Below are 21,221 nucleotides of genomic sequence, written 5' to 3' on the forward strand. Positions count from 1 at the left end.
CGCTGACTTGTACCACAGAGCATTGCCCAATCTACCAGATGACTGCCATGAATCAGTAGCTGATCTTTTAGCCAAGTATGAAGACGCATTCTCCAGAGGTGATCATGACATCGGTCGTACAGATATCGTTCATCACTCCATCCATACAACTTGCAGTGCACCGATACGACAGCATCCACGCAGACCTCCTATGGGACAAAGAGAAGAAATAGAAAAGCAGGTTACTGACATGCTTCAAAGAGGGATTATCAAACCATCCAACAGTCCTTGGTCATCACCAGTAGTGCTTGCTAACAAGAAAGATGGGACAAAGCGATTTTGCATTGATTATCGACAACTGAACAAGTACACTGTTAAAGACTCATTCCCCCTCCCTCGTATTGATGAATCAATTGATTCACTTGATGGTGCCGAGTACTTTTGCACTCTTGACCTCGCTTCTGGGTATTGGCAGATCCCACTAGATGAAGATGCAAAACTCAAGTCAGCGTTTGTAGTTACTGGTGGTCTATATCAGTTTGAAGTGATGCCATTCGGCTTATGTAATGCCCCATCAACGTTCGAACGGTTAATGGAAACCGTCATGGTAGGCTTACAATGGAAAATCCTGCTGATCTATTTGGATGACATCATAGTGTTTGGCCCCTCAGTAGAAGAAGTAATAGCAAGACTAGAAATCGTTCTACAGAGACTGCAAGCAGCCAAGCTCAAGCTCAAACCCAAGAAATGCTTTCTATTCCAGAAAGAAGTACTTTATCTGGGACACAAAGTATCGGCAGATGGTGTGAGCACAGATCCAGCCAAGACTGAAGCTGTACGAAATTGGCCGCAACCAACCAATCCAACTGACGTGAGAAGTTTCTTAGGTCTAGCATCTTATTACAGGCGGTACATCAAGGACTTTGCGAGTATTGCCAAGCCCCTTCATGTTCTTACAGAGAAGAATCACAAGTTTGAGTGGACTAATGAGTGTGAGCAGGCATTCACACTGTTGAAAGAGAAGTTGACGACAGCTCCAATCCTCGCATACCCAAGACTAGGTGTAGAGTACTTACTCGATACAGATGCCAGCAAGTTTGGCATAGGCGCAGTGTTGAGTCAAGAAAGAGATGGACATGAAAGAGTTGTAGCTTATGCCAGCAGAACACTGAGTAAACCCGAACAAAACTACTGTGTAACCAGACGAGAGTTGTTAGCTGTTGTAACTTTCCTGAAACATTTCCGTCACTATCTTTATGGTCAGCCTGTCACAGTTCGAACTGATCATGGTGCACTGAGGTGGCTCATGAAATTCAAGAACCCCGAAGGACAAGTAGCACGATGGCTAGAAGTAATAAGCCAGTATTCACTCACCCTTGAGCACCGACCAGGACGAGTTCACATGAATGCAGATGGTCTGTCGCGACGACCATGCACACAGTGCGGACGACTGGAAGACGTCTGTGAAAATAAGCAGTAGAGTAAATTAGTGATGTAATGTGTAGTATGTAGATGAATATTAACTGTATTGTATTTGGTATACATTCATACAGTACCAGTATGCTTAACTGATGGACTGCTGTAGCTGAGAATACAGACTGACAATGGATACTGAATCTGAACTTGTCAGCAGAATACAAGCAATTACTATTTCGCCAAGTATTACCACTGATGACGTAAGGAAGGCTCAGTTACAAGACAGAGACATAAAGCATATTTTGAGGTGGAAAGAAGAGAGAACAGAAAGACCAGCATGGACAGAAGTGTCAAGACTTTCGTCAGCTGTTAAGTCATACTGGGTAAACTGGACTCTACTAGATGTTCGAGATGGAATTCTCATGCGCAGGTGGGAATCAGAAGATGGTAAAGAAGTTAAGTGGAAGACTGTACTTCCACGCGCACTGCGACAAACAGTACTCAATGAACTTCATGGCTCGAACACAGCATGTCATCTGGGAGTAAACAAGTTACTACATAAAGTGCAGCAACGCTATTATTGGGTCGGCTTGTCTGCAGATGTTAGGTCAACAGTTCGAGAGTGTGTAGTTTGTGCAAGACTTAAGAATCCCCCAAAGAGATCAAGAGCCCCATTACAGACATATGCAGTAGGTGCACCCCTTGAAAGGGTAGCGATGGACATTTTGGGACCACTTCCAGAGACAGATCGTGGTAATCGATATGTACCTGTGGTTGGAGACTATTTTACTAAATGGATCGAGTCGTACCCTCTCCCCAACCAAGAAGCAGAAACAGTGGCCCGAGTATTTGTTGAAGAATTTGTATGCAGATTTGGAGTGCCTAAAGAATTGCATACCGATCAAGGAAGAAATTTTGAGTCTGCTCTGATGGGAGAAGTATGTAAACTCCTTGGAATCAAGAAGACTAGAACATCTCCACTACATCCTCAGAGTGATGGCTTCATCGAGAGATTCAACCGTACTTTGCTTACCATGGTTGCATCTATCCTCGACGTGGACCGGAACCAAACCGACTGGGATGAACGAATTCCATATGCTATGCTAGCATACCGCACCTCCGTGCAAGAGTCTACCAGCGAATCTCCAGTCATGATGATGTTGGGCCGAGATATCACACTGCCAGTGGATATCACCATCAGTCAACCTACGTCAGAAGAAACGGAGAGAGACGATTACGCACAACATCTCAGAGATAAACTAAACGATGTGCATGAGATTGCTCGACAAAAGCTGGCGCTAGCTCACAATAAGCAGGCAAAGCAATATGATCGCAACACTCTACTGGTACAATACAAAGTAGGCGATTGGGTTTGGCTGTATCACGTACTAAGAAAGAGGGGAGTATGTCCAAAGCTTCTTCCCAAGTGGACGGGACCATTCATGATCACACACAAATTATCAGATGTGGTGTACAGAATCCAAGAATCGAGCAGATCCAAGCCCAAGGTTATTCATGTTGATCGGTTGAAGCCTTATCATGGTCCTCCCCGAGTTAACTGGCTCAATGCAACACCCCGCAGACGTAACCCATCAAGAAGTAGGCATGCCCCAAGACGATTAATTGAAGATTAATAATACAATGTTAGCCCGTCATGGTATATTTCTTGTTTTTTTTATATAGATGTTGCAGTGTACAATATGCCGTGAGGATAAGCCATCCATGACGTCGCTTCTGACACATATGCATCTAATACATAACACAACGTTAACCCTAGAGTGCCGATACTGCAGTTATGAATCACGGGGACGCCCCGAATTCAGCCGGCATTATCAGCGACAACACCCTGGACATAGGCAGGAGGCGGGATATGCTGATTATAAGGTGGCAACGAGAAGATTCATGGAAAAGGAGTTGGAAGAGGAGGAGAGGCGAAAGAGGAGACAGAGGGACGAGAGACGTAGCGAGGAGAGAAAGGACAGAAGGAAAGACGGGAAGGTGGATGAGCGAAGAGGTGGAGAAAGAGAAAGGGACGGAGGAAAGGCGAATGAGAAGCGAGACAGGCTGAGAGATGACAGAAAGAAGAATGCGAAGACGGAGGAGAGAAAGAAGGAAGAAAAGAAAGTAGATGAACGTCGAGGTGGAGAAAAGGAGAGGGATGGTGCAAAGCCGGAGGAGAAGCAAGGTCGGGAAGGAGAGAAAGCTGGGGAGAAGCGAGAGGACAGAAAGGAGAAACAAGGTCGTGATGAGGAGAAGGCTGAAAAGGTTGCTGAAAAGGAAAGCAGAAAGAGAAGTGCTGAAGTTGCAAACCTGCCATCCATCAGTCTTGGTCTGGACAACGACGAGAAAAGCCTCACCGCGTCAGAGACACCACCACGGTCACCAGCATTGTCGGTGTCGTCATCCTCATCGAGCGATGCATCTTCAGTTTCTCCAGCAGCATCATCAGTAGGGTCGGTAGTTCCTGATGAGAAGACGTCGGACATGGACGTTGAACAGGCGGGAGAGGACGGGATGATCCAAATCACGTTGAAAAAGCCACGTACCGGCACACTTCGCCTGAGTCGGTTGGTCGTCGAAACCGAATGGTATACGCACGCAAATGGGAAGGAACTGCTGCAAGAGAGAAAAGTGTTAACCAGATACTTTCACCATGAGCCGTAGGAGAGTTTGCCCGACTCTTCATCTGTAAAAAGTGTAGAATAGAGCGTTGGCTGTATCAGTATTGTTCTAGTTCAAAGTGTAATATAGTGTGTATAGTTATCGTATATGGATACAGAAGTACAATTACATTCACTGTATCGTATACAGTGAAATCTGTGAAGTTTTAGAAGAACGGTACGTATTTGCAGGTGTTTTAGTCAAGGTGAATAAGTTTGAGTAGTTGTATATGGCAGGAGCATCCATAAATAATTAATGCACATTAGAGTGGTACAGTGTATGTGCACGCATGTGTTTCAAGTTATGTGTATAAATCTGTGTAATGGTTGTATATCGTAAGAACATCCATAGATAGATAGCACAGATTATCTGAATGAGAGCAATAAGATTCTGCTTGCAATCCAAGTGGCGAATTATTAGAACAGATTATAACTGTATGCATGTGCACATACAGTATGTGTTTTAACTGATGTGTATACATCTGAGCTACAGTTATGTACAGTGAGAACATTTATTGGAATATTCATACAATGTAGCACAGATTAAAGGTACAAAGAATTATATGTCATGTATATCTCTGCAAGGAATAGATATTGCAAATGAAGTTTGGAGGATATTTGCACACTCCATAATACGAGTACACACATCAATTTGGAGTGAGGAGTTGATAATTTTACAATGTATAATGTGTACATACTGTGTAAATAAGGTAGTGTATAATAAGTAATGAGTATAATGAGTATTAATAATCTAAGTGTCCTACGATCGCTGGGACAGCGATTACGTGGAGGGGGACAATGTGGCAAATGTGGCTCTTAATTTTTTTTGTGTGTGTAGATTACTTCTATTTTCCCCACTCCGTTCGTGTAGTACGGTGTATGCACTTTTCTTTCACGGTAGACTTTAACAAATTTCACATACACTATTTTTTATATGTGGGACTATAATAGTGATGAATGTTTAGAATGATGGCGAGGTTATACTTACTTTGACGCTTTAAATCCCGCTATGGTTTGATATGACATGGAGATCTTTTCAGAAAGGTGATAATTTCCGGATATTCCAAGTATATTGATGAGAAATTGCTACGGTTTTAGCGATTTTACTGTGTTAGACGCTGCACGAGTGATCGTGGCAGCTTAGTTCAAAATCACGCTCTTTCCCGCTGCGTATGCGTGATCGTACTTTTAGCCAATGAACGCTGCGTATTATCATAGTTGTCAAGAGAGGGCGTGGCTTAGGTTCCTTTTATCACTGGAGGACAGGGTTGGCCCCTGGATAAACCCTGGATAGCCCCAATAATAAACCTTGAAACCCGTCACATAATTATGGTATAAATAGGAGGAGCAGAAGATGAGATTTTGCAATTTTCATCAGCTGATTTCCAGTTCATCTCAGAAGATTGTTCCCCCCCCCCCTCTCTTTTGCTGAGTTATCCGTACAAGAGCCAAAGTAAGTATAAGTTGTCATCGAACATTATTATAACAGAATATTTGCAAGTATGTTTAGGTTAGTTGATAGAGGTCTTGATGACCTAATAAATGAGATGAAGATGTTTATATTTGGTCTTGATGACCTTGGAAAGGAGTTCATGGATGTTGATGGTAGCGGTCTTGATGACCATTAACTTTGAACTGGTGATGATGTATAGATTCTGTGAATGTTTCAAGTTTACTTGATTCAATATGATACAATGTTTTTAGTATTAGAAGAGAGGGAGATATATAGATATGACAAGTCAATACTGCATTCTAAAATGATGCCATGAAAGCTATATTTTTGTTTCATGTCCCACGTAATGTGATTTCCAAGGCGAGAGTCAGTTTCGATACATGCGCTTTTATACTGGCTATATAATTCCAAATCTTATGCGCGGCTGTAAATTAAACATGGTTCAGGTCAAACTGACAGGTAGGCCAACTGTTAGTGGCGGCCGTGTTTCTTGGTCCATATTCGAGTCAAGGAGATCACAGTACGAGATTTATGTCTAGAATGTTTAACAAACAAATTAGCAGAAAGAGCAGAACAAGCAAAATGGTTCATCAGACTTTATGTTTTCTTCACATTTTATTGACAACAAACAGCACAGTAACCATGTGGAGGCATAGACGATGGAGGGTTAGGGGTGTTACGTAAATGTTTGAATCTTTTGGCAATGTACCATAAAATACAAAAATGAATCCTCAATAACATTATGGTACATTTTCTGACGTTACTACGTCAAGCAATCACATGCCAGAGTATCTCATTAGTAGGACATGTATATACAAGAATGTAATTTGAAATTGTATATTGCATAGACGATATAGATTAGTTTTACTAGAAGCAAATTTTCTGTGTATTGAGAGTACATAGTACTCGGTACTTGTCATTGGAAGATGACAGTGATAGGATGTCAATGATGAGGCAGTGATATATTCAGTTACCCCCCCCCCCCCGACCTTTACCAATATCCCGACTTATTACGTTGTACGTGGACAACTGTTCATCGTGAAGTAACAATCCTGAACAAGGAACGTTACTCGTGTCAATGGTGGAGCTACCATGTGTCTCATCTACCGTCTACCTGGCTTTAGCACGTCTGATTTAGTACTTGTCATATGATAACAATCCTGAACAAGGAACGTTATTCGTACCGGTGCAGAGTTTCTATCCCGCGTACACAAGCATCCATCGAATAGTCCTCATGTTTATACATAACAATCCTGAATAAGGAACGTTATTTGTACCTGGCGTCAGAGTTACGGTATCTCATCTAGTAAGCAGTGTTCATCATTCTTACATAACAATCCTGAACAAGGAACATTATCTGTACCGGTGTAGAGTTCTCTCATCTGACAAAGCCGCTGGTCAACATGCATCGTACGGTGACAATCTTGTGTAAAGAACGTCACGTGCACCAACGCAGAGCTGTACCTGACTTGTGCATTTTATTGAAATCCCTTTTATTAGGTACCACTGTCTTCGTTAAGAAACCTTTTGACTTTTACCTATGACTGAATTGACTTTCTCATGTTAAGATGAGAAATTGATGACAGATGATGTAGTCATCCAAGTATTCCCCCCCCCCTCCCCTTATACATTTTGAGAGCATTGACTCTAGTCGTACTTGTAGTATTGTTAGGGATCTATTCATTGAATAGTGCGGAATTGAAATGTGACTCATAATAAAACTATAGTGTGAAGGATTATTATAATGACTTCTGTTCCTGACATACAAGGTTTTACGTGTATCACCAAAGGTGAAGAATATTTTGAATTGTCATGGACCAGGTTGAACACAGAACGTTGTGCTAGGAATAAGCCCCTATAAGTGAGCAACATAGGAGGTAAAATCTCGAGGCTGTGTTTGCTTAGGAGAACGTATAAAATACTGGTAGTTGTATCAGATCAAAGGAACGACTGATAAACTCATAATAGTATTGGGCAGGAAGAGTGCCAGTTCGAATCCCAGTAGAGACGGTGGAGTGGTCGGGTACGAGTGGAGGAACGTAATATTATTTTCGGAGAACCGGTTAACTAGGCGCAGGCGCTTAAGTTGGAGAGAGAAGGTTTTGAAGAGTTATAGAGAAACTACCCTAGTCACTATGACAGAATTGTTCGGAAGACCGACGAGTATATGTAATAGGCCCCTCGGAGCACAGCAATGGTTATGAAGGATAGATACAACTTAGGTGAGAGTCACAAGCCCAAATGTTGAATGTGTCATTATTTACATGTGTATGTACAAGTATTAGTATATGATTTTGATATCATTTCTCTAAGTTTCATAGAGCCGAGTCACAACCGCACATAGGATAAAATAAAGTAGGTATTAAGTAAGTAAGTAAGACTATGCTGTTGTACATACGCTACGATTGTAAATACGTTAATAAAGCACACTTGCATTGGATTGAGATTTACTCAAATTTTCCAGTTTCCAAAACAGACAATTTTATCACTGTACTTGCCTGGTCATGATGTGAGTGTGGTTGTACGGACGTGTGAGTCGAGAAGTCCGTGTCTTGTATTGTGTCAGTTGTATTGAATGCAAGATGTAAAAGCATGAGTAGTTAGAGTACTATTGGTCTAGTTCAAGTACGTATCGTAACAGTTAATAGTAATCTTTAGTACAAACGTTCGCCTTCAACGAACGGCCCCCCCATCGAAGTTTTGGATGCCTTGTCACGTTACATGAGGAGGTTGTTGGTTAGAAACTAAGGAAATTCTACACAATAGAGGAAAATAAGGGGAGTTGTCCGAGTGTGTGTTTGATTGGCGATGTGTGACGATGGTGATCAGACTGCTCGATGTTCAAGCACGTGTGTACATATCATGTGTGCATGAATGCGTGTGTGCATCTCGAGCATGTTCTGTTGAGTCTAATGACTTTTGCACGGTGAACAAATAGCTATCATAGAACGTCAGATCGTGGTTGTCAACATTTACAACTTCTTAGAAACAGAACTCACCATTAACTTGAACAGATACCCCTGCAAATTTTCAATGAATGGCCGAAATATGGTGAATTAGCTCAGAAGTTTGGCACCAGGACAGAGTTAACCGTTGCAGGCTCACACAGTCACGGATACAGATCGCAGAATGAATACGTAGCACATGTATTAAAGGGCGCCAGCTCTAGCCAATGAGAGCACTTGTAGGATTGAAAGAGGTTGTGTTGAGTTTGGCGTTTGGCTATTGGTTGAGCCTGCAGTTGCTATTCTAGCTGAATGACAACCCCCCCCCCCCCCCCCCTTTTTGTATTTGACTTCCTCGAAGTTTCTTTGCGTTATATTGATTGACATTCACAGGTTGTCATTCGATAAGGGTTCATACCCCTGAAAAGTATGTGGTGGCAGCAAGTTACGAAAGGAGGTTTATTAATGGTTTGGGTGGCTCATTAGAGAGTTTATTTCTTAAATAGGGGCCAACGAACCCCACCCCCCTCCTCGCGTCACAATATGCATGCAGACGAATTTAACCTTCGGAAATACCGACCACATGTAGTTTCCGGATTAATGAACCTTTGGAATACTGAACCTTATTTATTTTTCAGATTAACGAACTTTCGGAGTAAGGAACTCTAATGTACTGAAGATGATGTGACGTAACGTGTCCCACGATTACGAGTCCAGGGCCCCATTTCATAAAAGATGTTAGGATATAAACTCTTGCTGGAATGGTAACTTCCCATAGCAACAGCCAATCAGGAAGCTGGATTCTTGTTGTTACTATGACAATTGACATTCCAGCAAGAATTGCTATCATAATAAGCTTTCTATAAAATGGGGCCCAGGTCCTGAGATCCTTACGTTAACCATCCCAGGACGTTTACGTCTGTGCAATGCACGTCGGTCGGCGTTTCCAGGGTTAGCTGAGAATCATCTGTACACGCACCTGTACACGATACATGTATATCTATATTCACGAGTCCTACATCAGTCCCTTTGTATACACTCTACGTACGAAACAATTTCACCCGAAATCGCATCGATTAGGCTGAAAGAAGTTATAACACTATTAAACAGAAAATGACCGGCAAGAGAGAGGTTCAGTATATACTACAATCAATACACCCAAACGAGCTTGCTGTCGAAAATTCTTCCAATATCCACCAGGAAATTTGAAAAAAAAAATTCACAGATAATGAGCTATCTGTCTTCGACAATGAAAGATAGTTCAGTTAACAAAAGCAGACACAAAAAGAAGATATCCAGAGGAACAGCTTCTGTATCCATTTTTTTTTTTTTTTTTTGGTTCTTTTTTTTTGGGGGGGGGGCGGGAAAGAAACTGAAAGTAGTGATCACTTTGAGTAAAAGAGCATTCTTCACGTTTCAGGTTAAATATTAAAGAGAGGTATTTCGTCGGATTCAGCTGAGAATTAAACAAGGAAATAATAAGCAATATCAGCACATTTGTTTATGGATTTAGATTATCTTACCTACAAAGCTTCAATGCGATATGGATGCACTTGCATAGACCTCGTACAGTCCAGTCAATACGCACGAAGTATTGTTGCGTCATGAAATATGTTGGGGTTGCCTTGTAAAGCATTAGCGTGTATGTGTAGCTTACGCGTTTTTAGGAGACGGCGATTGGCTGAAAGTTGCTCACGCTACAGTGCGCAATGCTAGGTTACGAGTTGGTCTTGTGTCAACAAAAAATCCTTCACTCTTTCCTTGTGAGCTTCTGAGTAACGATCGTTATTACAGTTGTTCTCCTTCCGAGCTTTCCGAATTGGCAGATATTCGAAGAAATTTGACATATAGCTATTGGTTTTGACCTAGGCAGATCAATAGTAAGTTCTGTTTTGTAGATTATTATGGAATTTGTCGAAACAATCGTTCAGTACCTATGTATCTATCCATATATTATTATACCTATTTTCAAATGATAAAAGAATACATGGATTTATAGCAAGACACAAATATATTACAGTGTATGACTCTAAAGGGTTTGGTAGATATAATGTCATTATTCATTAAATTGATATTAACGTATATACCATACTTGTAATTATTTTGTTTCTGGTTATGCCAGGCTATGTCAGATATTCAAGCTGTGTCTACGGACGGAGCTTTGTCGGCTCAGAAACAGCGCAGAGCCAAGTGGCTGGCTAAACAAAGCAGCGGCTGGCTCTCGGGCCGGCATCCGACCATGCTGCCGAGATACTCCAAGCCATCAAGATTGTCAACGAACGGGGTGACAAAACTACCCCTTGTGATGACGTGCAGATCGAGGGCGACTCATCGGCAGTACAAGAGACCGTGGCGTCGGTAATGGTGTCTGCCCACGGAGATGACGTTGCCTCGACCACAGAACTTACTACCGCTTCCACAGTCGAAGCGGTCCCTGAAAATGTTGTCGTCGACCAGAATGTTGAGATCGACGACAATGAGGCGACAGTGTTACCAACAACAGATGTGCCCATACAGTGCCAAATAACGTCGGGAGACAGCCAGGTAGAATTTCACTTTGTTTTAACTTGTCCATGCCTTTCAGTGCTCATTTCTCATTGCTGATGTCAAACATAATATAGTAAAAATAATACGATGCAATGAATCAATATGAAACACGATTTTGCCAGAAGGGTTTGTTTTCAGATGAGATCTGCGTTTTGTTTTGTTTTGTTTGACTTTGTTATTGTCTTTTGAGGGCGTCTCTATAGAAGTGAGAAAAAAATAAGTATGAACATGTCTTCGTATGTTTCGTTTCCTTCGCACAGCAATGTCATCTTTTCTTATTGATGAAGACACGAAAATGAGAAGCTTATGTCTAAACACGATTGTATATCATTTGGAATTTGCAGGCTTCTGACAAAACTGAAGCGCCGTCTTCCTTTCCACCTGCGACATCTTTGGACCTCCTTTCGGAAATTCACGAAATCTTCCCTCTTCTACAAGACATTCCTGGCTCCAACAAGGAAACTGGTAGCCAGCGCAGTCCTGTTTCATGCAGTCAAAGTACTGAACCTGAACAGGTGAATATCTGTTATCTTAATCATAGCCAGTTCCTAACATTGTTTATCATATTATTGACGAAAATAAAGTTTACCGCGAGATTATTAAATACTTCATACGCACAGGACAATAATACTGGATTCATATTTACACATTGTCAGAATAAGAGTAATCCCTTCATGATTTAGTTTAGACAGGTGAAGGACATGAAAACAACAACAACAGCAACAACAACACCAACAGCAAAAACAAAAGTCCGACATAAGAAAGACGCGGCGGGTCTTTTCTGCCAGCGCCCTAAAACACCATGAGGCAATGATAATATTCTGTGTCAAATGAGACTGTCCTCACAGTTCTGATTTCGACTTCCATTTTTCGTTACAGGATATCCATTCTGTTGATGAAAATACACCGTCGAGCATGAGTGAAAATTCTGCAATGACATCTCAAAGGTAAGTAATTCTTTCATGCATTATCTTTATTAAGGTATACAGCGGTTTGATGTTACATATTATTCTGTGGTTAATTTTGTTCCTTAACGATATGCAAAGTCACCTTTACAATCGGTTGACAATCAAAACTGTGAAGTCAAAAGATGCAGTGGAAGTCATTTCTTCAAAACAAGTATAGCATACCTGCTGTAATGTAGTGACACACTTTTATTACTTTTTTATTTGTCTTTCGTTCCACTCAAGTAATTTCAAGTATAATGTATCTTTTGCTCATTGTGACTTTTCATCACGGCAGGTATCCGACAGAGAGCTCTCCAAGCAGTCAAAACGTTGACGAAGTTGTCGTTAACATGCTGCAAGAAAAGGTCAAGTGTCCATCACTGACTTTTGATGACCTTTTGACTTTCAACTGCGGCCACAGCGTGTCGGTAAGTCCTTCGTAATCATTCCCGCAAACGTTTTTAAAATGAGAGAACGCAAGTTTTCATCAATCTTCTTTTCAGTTGCAAGCAATTACATACAAAAGTTGTAATATGTATATCTCGCCAGCAAATTATGAGATTATGTATACGCGCAATGTTTTTCTCTCTTTTTGCAATTTCAGAACATGAACAGTCTACTTGAGATTGGTCGTGGTAGCTACGGCCGTGTTCTCCTAGCCCGACACAGCAAAACATCAACTCCCGTAGCCATCAAAGAGCCCTTTCGATCCAACAACCATGCCTCACCAGGCGAACTGGTGGACGAACTTAAAGAGACAAGAAGGCGAGCCAACAAGGAGGCTCTCGTTCACCAGCTTCTCTCGGACAGTCCATACTTCCCCCGTTTCTTGGGAACACTTGACAATGGCAACGACCTCTGTCTGGGAGTGCAGTTTGTTGGAGACAGTGAAACGGGACTCAGCTATCCACTTCTCAACCCACCTCCTCTCTCAACCAAGGACGGCCTCAACATCGCCGAGGACGTCGTCAGGGGCATGATGGAGCTCCATGAGAACGGACTCCTCCATAACGACATGAAAAGCGACAACGTCCTTCTTGAACGCCGAGGAGGTAGCTATCGCGGCGTTATCATCGACTTTGGCATGGTGTCATCGATGACCTCCCCACTTCAAATGTCGGGTCTCCCGGAAGCCGTCAAGTTTGCCTACCTGCAGGGGGAAGAAGCGGACTATCTTGCCCCCGAAATCGTGCTCGACGAGGAAAAGACATCGGTTCACTCAGACACCTTTTCACTAGGTGTCATCTTGATGGATATCGCACAGGTGCTGGACGGTAAGTTTTGCATTAGTTTTCTCGACACTTGATCATTTCTGGTCAACTATCTCTGATTCGCCAGTTTGCGATTATGACGTATTTTCCCATAGATAATTTCAAGACTAACTCTGATAAACTGGTAATCACCGGTAATTTCCTGAATCAAGTCACAGCTCAATGAGGATGTTGAATCTTAATCGTATCAAAAATAATTTCTGATCGTCTAACTGGCATCCGTCTAAGTCATATCGTTTTTATGTTCGAGGCATTATATCGTTATTTCTAATCTATACGAAGACAAAAAAATTGCCCAGGGTTTTGTCATTAATTTTGTGCAATTTCAATAAATAACACTTATATGCATCGATAGATCCCTTACAGAATGAATCATAGTATATCTTATATCTTTTATTCACTCGCCTTACAGATTCACGATCTCCAACCGTTCAGAAACTCTCTTCCCTCGGCATGAGATGCAGAACGAGAAACCCAGAATCCCGTCCGAGTCTCACTACAATTCTCAAGGAAATCAGCGAGCTGAAAAGACGGTACAAACGGCCACCTTTCTGGAAGCGCCTTTTCAAGAAACTGCGAAAATAAAAGCCTATATCAGACTTGCAGCTGACATTTAGGGGTCAAACGATCTTACCTTGTAAATATTGTAAATAAACCATTGTTGCATAATATTTCATATTTCTTACATGTGTTATCATTTCCGTTGTATTTGAAGTACAAGTGTACTGACATTGAATGCATTTTTTTTTTTGGGTGGGGTGGGGGGGGGGTCGGATTTCAACATAGGTAATGGTTTGTCAATCTAAGCATCAATTTGAAGAATTATACGAATAGAGTAGGCATACATGTATACAAATAAAATCAAAATCTTGAACTCACTCGCAATGACAAGGAAAAACGTACTGAAGCTTGAAGGTTTAAATTTGAAGTTTATTTAACATAAAACCACTAATATATTTGCGACTGCACAAATCATTGATACATTAAAATACATAAATTATACATTGTGTTTGTGTTTGTTTGCGTGTGTGAGTGTGTGTGATTATGTGTGCGTGTGTGCGTGTGTGTATGTGTGTGTTTTGGCGTTATGGAGTTATGTTTGGAGTTATTATCGAAAGTATACCTTGAACTTGAACTTTATTCTGTTTCATTTAAAAAACATATAATTTGTACAATGACAAACTGAGGACAGGAAACGAGAACATGAACATGCATACGTAACACAATAACAACTATAAATGAAACGTGGAAACTACAAAAGACCGGAGTCTTGTCAGGGTAGTTCCCAACAGACAGAATAATAGTGAGTTAGATACATGCGAAGAAGAAAAGAGCCTCCGTCTTTTGAGAAAAACATTATCACGTTTTCAAAGGAGGATCCCACTTTTCATTAAAGAGTTGCTTTGTTTTGGATATCTCAGTCATCTAAGTATCAATTTTCATCAAATATACACTTTGAATTCCTCTTAAAATTATATTCTCTTCTTTTTTTTTTATTTCATAAGAGGTTTTGTCATTATCTTTAAAAATAAATTTGTAATAAAGAAATGCTGGAAACCCGAGGCTCAATCTTAACAGAACCTGTACCATCCCTTTAAGCTATACCCGGAACGAAGTAAACGCTGTTATGGAGGGCTTAGGGTTGTTCCTAATATTTTGGGGTTGCTGATATAACTATCCTGTTGAGATGTACACTTTTGTGAATTATGTACTTCTTATGCCACCACCGCAATACCATGAAAAATGTCTACAAGTGACATAAAACCAATTTCCTTGACCATCTTCAGAGTGCTGCTTGACCCTCGCTCAAGTTAGTATGAGCTAGAATGCAAAATTCGCTGTTCCGAAATACACAAATTCCGTATATACACGTAGACGTTCGTTAATCCGAAAACGAAATAGGGCCGTTAACCGAAAATGCGGTTGGTTAGTCCAAATATGAAATACGGATCGTTATTCCGAAGGTTCGATATAGTGCGAAAATGCAAGAAGGTTCGCTAATCCGAAAATGAATACATGAAAAAAAAATATGCATGCAGACGAATTTAACCTTCGGAAATACCGACCACATGTAGTTTCCGGATTAATGAACCTTTGGAATACTGAACCTTATTTAATTTTTAGATTAACGAACTTTCGGAGTAAGGAACTCTAATGTACTGAAGATGATGTGACGTCACGTGTCCCACGATTACGAGTCCAGGGCCCCATTTCATAAAAGATGTTAGGATACAAACTCTTGCTGGAATGGTAACTTCCCATAGCAACAGCCAATCAGGAAGCTGGATTCTTGTTGTTACTATGACAATTGACATTCCAGGAAGAATTTCCATCATAATAAGCTTTCTATAAAATGGGGCCCAGGTCCTGAGAATGATACGTTAACCAGGACGTTTACGTCTGTGCAATGCACGTCGGTCGACGTTTCCAGGGTTAGCTGAGATTTCATCTGTACACGCACCTGTACACGATATATCTATATTCACGAGTCCTACATCAGTCCCTTTGTATACACTCTACGTACGAAACAATTCACCCGAAATCGCATCGATTAGGCTGAAAGAAGTTATAACACTATAAAACAGAAAATGACCGGCAAGAGAGAGGTTCAGTATATAATACAATCAATACACCCAAACGAGCTTGCTGTCGAAAATTCTTCCAATGCCCACCAGGAAATTTGAAAAAAAAAATCACAGATAATGAGCTATCTGTCTTCGACAATGAAAGATAATTCAGTTAACAAAAGCAGACACAAAAAGAAGATATCCGGAGGAACAGCTTCTGTATCCATTTTTTTTTTTTTTTGGTCCTTTTTTTGGGGGGTGGCGGGAAAGAGACTGAAAGTAGTGATCACTTTGAGTAAAAGAGCATTCTTCACGTTTCAGGTAAAATATTAAAGAGAGGTATTTCGTCGGATTCAGCTGAGAATTAAACAAGGAAATAATAAGCAATATCGGCACATTTGTTTATGGATTATATTATCTTACCTACAAAGCTTCAATGCGATATGGATGCACTTGCATAGACCTCGTACAGTCCAGTCAATACGCACGAAGTATTGTTGCGTCATGAAATATGTTGAGGTTGCCTTGTACAGCATTAGCGTGTATGTGTAGCTTACGCGTTTTTAGGAGACGGCGATTGGCTGGAAGTTGCTCACGCTACAGTGCGCGATGCTAGGTTACGAGTTGGTCTTGTGTCAACAAAAAATCCTTCACTCTTTCCTAGTGAGCTTCTGAGTAACGATCGTTATTACAGTTGTTCTCCTTTCGAGCTTTCCGAATTCGCAGATATTCGAAGAAATTTGACATATAGCTATTGGTTTTGACCTAGGCAGATCAATAGTAAGTTCTGTTTTGTAGATTATTATGGAATTTGTCGAAACAATCGTTTAGTACCTATGTATCTATCCATATATTATTATACCTATTTTCAAATAATCAAAGAATACATGGATTTATAGCAAGACACAAATATATTACAGTGTATGACTCTAAAGGGTTTGGTAGATATAATATCATTATCTATTAAATTGATATTAACGTATATACCAAACTTGTAATTATTTTGTTTCTGGTTATGCCAGGCTATGTCAGAATATTCAAGCTGTGTCTACGGACGGAGCTTTGTCGGCTCAGAAACAGCGCAGAGCCAAGTGGATGGCTAAACGAAAGCAGCGGCTGGCTCTCGGACCGGCATCCGACCATGCTGCCGAGATACTCAAAGCCATCAAGATTGTCAACGAACGGGGTGACAAAACTACCCCTCGTGATGACGTGCAGATCGAGGGCGACTCATCGGCAGTACAAGAGACCGTGGAGTCGGTAATGGTGTCTGCCCACGGAGATGACGTTGCCTCGACCACAGAACTTACTACCGCTTCCACAGTCGAAGCGGTCCCTGAAAATGTTGTCGTCGACCAGAATGTTGAGATCGACGACAATGAGGCGACAGTGTTACCAACAACAGATGTGCCCATACAGTGCCAAATAACGTCGGGAGACAGCCAGGTAGAATTTCACTTTGTTTTAACGTGTCCATGCCTTTCAGTGCTCATTTCTCAGTGCTGATGTCAAACATAATATAGTGAAAATAATACGATGCAATGAATCAATATGAAACACGATTTTGCCAAAAGGGTTTGTTTTCAGATGAGATCTGCGTTTTGTTTTGTTTGACTTTGTTATTGTCTTTTGAGGGCGTCTCTATAGAAGTGAGAAAAAAATAAGTATGAACATGTCTTCGTACGTTTCGTTTCCTTCGCACAGCAATGTCATCTTTTCTTATCGATGAAGACAGGAAAATGAGAAGCTTATGTCTAAACACGATTGTATATCATTTGGAATTTGCAGGCTTCTGACAAAACTGAAGCGCCGTCTTCCTTTCCACCTGCTACATCTTTGGACCTCCTTTCGGAAATTCACGAAATCTTCCCTCTTCTACAAGACATTCCTGGCTCCAACAAGGAAACTGGTAGTCAGCGCAGTCCTGTTTCATGCAGTCAGAGTACTGAACCTGAACAGGTGAATATCTGTTATCTTATTCATAGCCAGTTCCTAACATTGTTTATCATATTATTGACGAAAATAAAGTTTACCGCGAGATTATTAAATACTTCATACGCACAGGACAATAATACTGGATTCATATTTACACTTTGTCAGAATAAGAGTAATCCCTTCATGATTTAGTTTAGACAGGTGAAGGACACGAAAACAACAACAACAGCAACAACAACACCAACAGCAAAAACAAAAGTCCGACATAAGAAAGACGCGGCGGGTCTCTTCTGCCAGCGCCCTAAAACACCATGAGGCAATGCTAATATTCTGTGTCAAATGAGACTGTCATTACAGTTCTGATTTTGACTTCCATTTTTCGTTACAGGATATCCATTCTGTTGATGAAAATACACCGTCGAGCATGAGTGAAAATTCTGCAATGACATCTCAAAGGTAAGTAATTCTTTCATGCATTATCTTTATTAAGGTATACAGCGGTTTGATGTTACATATTCTGTGGTTAATTTTGTTCCTTGACGATATGCAAAGTCACCTTTACAATCGGTTGACAATCAAAACTGTGAAGTCAATCGATGCAGTGGAAGTCATTTCTTCAAAACAAGTATAGCATACCTGCTGTAATGTAGTGACACACTTTTATTACTTTTTTATTTGTCTTTCGTTCCACTCAAGTAATTTCAAGTATAATGTATCTTTTGCTCATTGTGACTTTTCATCACGGCAGGTATCCGACAGAGAGCTCTCCAAGCAGTCAAAACGTTGACGAAGTTGTCGTTAACATGCTGCAAGAAAAGGTCAAGTGTCCATCACTGACTTTTGATGACCTTTTGACTTTCAACTGCGGCCACAGCGTGTCGGTAAGTCCTTCGTAATCATTCCCGCAAACGATTTTAAAATGAGAGAACGCAAGTTTTCATCAATCTTCTTTTCAGTTGCAAGCAATTACATACAAAAATTGTAGTATGTATATCTAGCCAGCAAATTATGAGATTATGTATACGCGCAATGTTTTTCTCTCTTTTTGCAATTTCAGAACATGAACAGTCTACTTGAGATTGGTCGTGGTAGCTACGGCCGTGTTCTCCTAGCCCGACACAGCAAAACATCAACTCCCGTAGCCATCAAAGAGCCCTTTCGATCCAACAACCATGCCTCACCAGGCGAACTGGTGGACGAACTTAAAGAGACAAGAAGGCGAGCCAACAAGGAGGCTCTCGTTCACCAGCTTCTCTCGGACAGTCCATACTTCCCCCGTTTCTTGGGAACACTTGACAATGGCAACGACCTCTGTCTGGGAGTGCAGTTTGTTGGAGACAGTGAAACGGGACTCAGCTATCCACTTCTCAACCCACCTCCTCTCTCAACCAAGGACGGCCTCAACATCGCCGAGGACGTCGTCAGGGGCATGATGGAGCTCCATGAGAACGGACTCCTCCATAACGACATGAAAAGCGACAACGTCCTTCTTGAACGCCGAGGAGGTCGCTATCGCGGCGTTATCATCGACTTTGGCATGGTGTCATCGATGACCTCCCCACTTCAAATGTCGGGTCTCCCGGAAGCCGTCAAGTTTGCCTACCTGCAGGGGGAAGAAGCGGACTATCTTGCCCCCGAAATCGTGCTCGACGAGGAAAAGACATCGGTTCACTCAGACACCTTTTCACTAGGTGTCATCTTGATGGATATCGCACAGGTGGTGGACGGTAAGTTTTGCAATAGTTTTCTCGACACTTGATCATTGTTGGTCAACTATCTCTGATTCGCCAGTTTGCGATTATGACGTATTTTCCTATAGATAATTTCAAAACTAACTCTGATAAACTGGTAATCACCGGTAATTTCCTGAATCAAATCACAGCTCAATGAGGATGTTGAATCTTAATCGTATCAAAAATAATTTCTTATCGTCTAACTGGCATCCGTCTAAGTCATATCGTTTTTATGTTCGAGGCATTATATCGTTATTTCTAATCTATACGAAGACAAAAAAATTGCCCAGGGTTTTGTCATTAATTTTGTGCAATTTCAATGAATAACACTTATATGCATCGATAGATCCCTTCAGAATGAATCATAGTATATCTTATATCTTTTATTCACTCGCCTTACAGATTCACGATCTCCAACCGTTCAGAAACTCTCTTCCCTCGGCATGAGATGCAGAACGAGAAACCCAGAATCCCGTCCGAGTCTCACTACAATTCTCAAGGAAATCAGCGAGCTGAAAAGACGGTACAAACGGCCACCTTTCTGGAAGCGCCTTTTCAAGAAACTGCGAAAATAAAAGCCTATATCAGACTTGCAGCTGACATTTAGGGGTCAAACGATCTTGCCTTGTAAATATTGTAAATAAACCATTGTTGCATAATATTTCATATTTCTGACATGTGTTATCATTTCCGTTGTATTTGAAGTACAAGTGTACTGACATTAAATGCATTTTTTTTGGTGGGGGGGGGGTCGGATTTCCACATAGGTAATGGTTTGTCAATCTAAGCATCAATTTGAAGAATTATACGAATAGAGTAGGCATACATGTATACAAATCAAATCAAAATCTTGAACTCACTCGCAATGACAAGGAAAAACGTACTGAAGTTTGAAGGTTTAAATTTGAAGTTTATTCAACATAAAACCATTCATATATTTGCGACTTCACAAATCATTGATACATTAAAATACATGAATTATACATTGTGTTTGTGTTTGTTTGCGTGTGTGAGTGTGTGTGATTATGTGTGCGTGTGTGTATGTGTGTGTTTTGGCGTTATGGAGTTCTGTTTGGAGTTATTATCAAAAGTATACCTTAGTTAGATACAGAAAAGAGCCTCCGTCTTTTGAGAAAAGACATTATCACGTTCACTTTTATCGCGTGATTATACGAAAACTATAATTGAAAAAAAACAACAACAACAACATCAACACTGAAAGCACCGAGTCATTAGCTCAATTATAGTTATTTTATGCTAACGACCACAGGTGGAGGGACAATAAACGGACTGCATCCTGCCTAAACAGTGCTTTTCCTTTGCTTACAAATTTTAACTTTTTGCGAGATACTCAAAAAGCAGCTTATGAAATGTCAAAGAACATAGATTATTCTAAGCAGTGGCGTAACTACGGGGGGGGGGGGGGGCATGGGGGGCACGTGCCCCCCCCCCCCCAATCCGCTGGTAAAAAAAAAAAAGAAGAAAAAAAGAAAAAAAAACTACCAAAATGGTAATTCAAGGGTTAGTAAACTGATTTTGAAATCGACATGAAAGGATGATCAAGAAAAAAAGATATTTTTCTAAGATTTCTTTTAACCATATAACTAAAGAGGTATTATAGTGAAACATTGTTCAAAAAGCCCGGAGACGACAAAAGATTGTGATTCAGCGTGATTCCTGGTTGGCATTTTGAATATAAGCAGGATGTGCGCAGGTGTACTCAGAACATCGGAATGGCAAAAAGAGTCGCTGCAATGTTACGCAATGT

At 40.9% G+C, this 21,221-nt stretch overlaps 2 protein-coding genes across 2 annotated transcripts; both read left to right on the plus strand.

The window, feature by feature from the left end:
- The first annotated feature begins 11,418 nt into the window (after positions 1 to 11,418).
- Positions 11,419 to 13,949, plus strand: LOC140240463 (probable serine/threonine-protein kinase DDB_G0281745). Its single transcript, XM_072320237.1, has 5 exons — positions 11,419 to 11,515; positions 11,880 to 11,947; positions 12,243 to 12,375; positions 12,552 to 13,221; positions 13,631 to 13,949. The coding sequence occupies exons 2-5, from the start codon at positions 11,916 to 11,918 to the stop codon at positions 13,801 to 13,803; spliced, it is 1,008 nt and encodes a 335-aa protein (XP_072176338.1). The 5' UTR covers positions 11,419 to 11,515; positions 11,880 to 11,915; the 3' UTR covers positions 13,804 to 13,949.
- Positions 13,950 to 16,880: 2,931 nt separating this feature from the next.
- On the plus strand, positions 16,881 to 20,101 carry LOC140242994 (uncharacterized). The gene is made up of 6 exons (XM_072322737.1): positions 16,881 to 17,231; positions 17,574 to 17,744; positions 18,109 to 18,176; positions 18,469 to 18,601; positions 18,778 to 19,447; positions 19,856 to 20,101. Exons 1-6 carry the CDS (start codon positions 16,881 to 16,883, stop codon positions 20,026 to 20,028), a joined length of 1,566 nt encoding a protein of 521 aa, XP_072178838.1. The 3' UTR covers positions 20,029 to 20,101.
- Positions 20,102 to 21,221: the final 1,120 nt, after the last annotated feature.

The sequence above is a fragment of the Diadema setosum genome, chromosome 2, assembly GCF_964275005.1.
Source record: "Diadema setosum chromosome 2, eeDiaSeto1, whole genome shotgun sequence".
Classification (NCBI taxonomy): domain Eukaryota; kingdom Metazoa; phylum Echinodermata; class Echinoidea; order Diadematoida; family Diadematidae; genus Diadema; species Diadema setosum.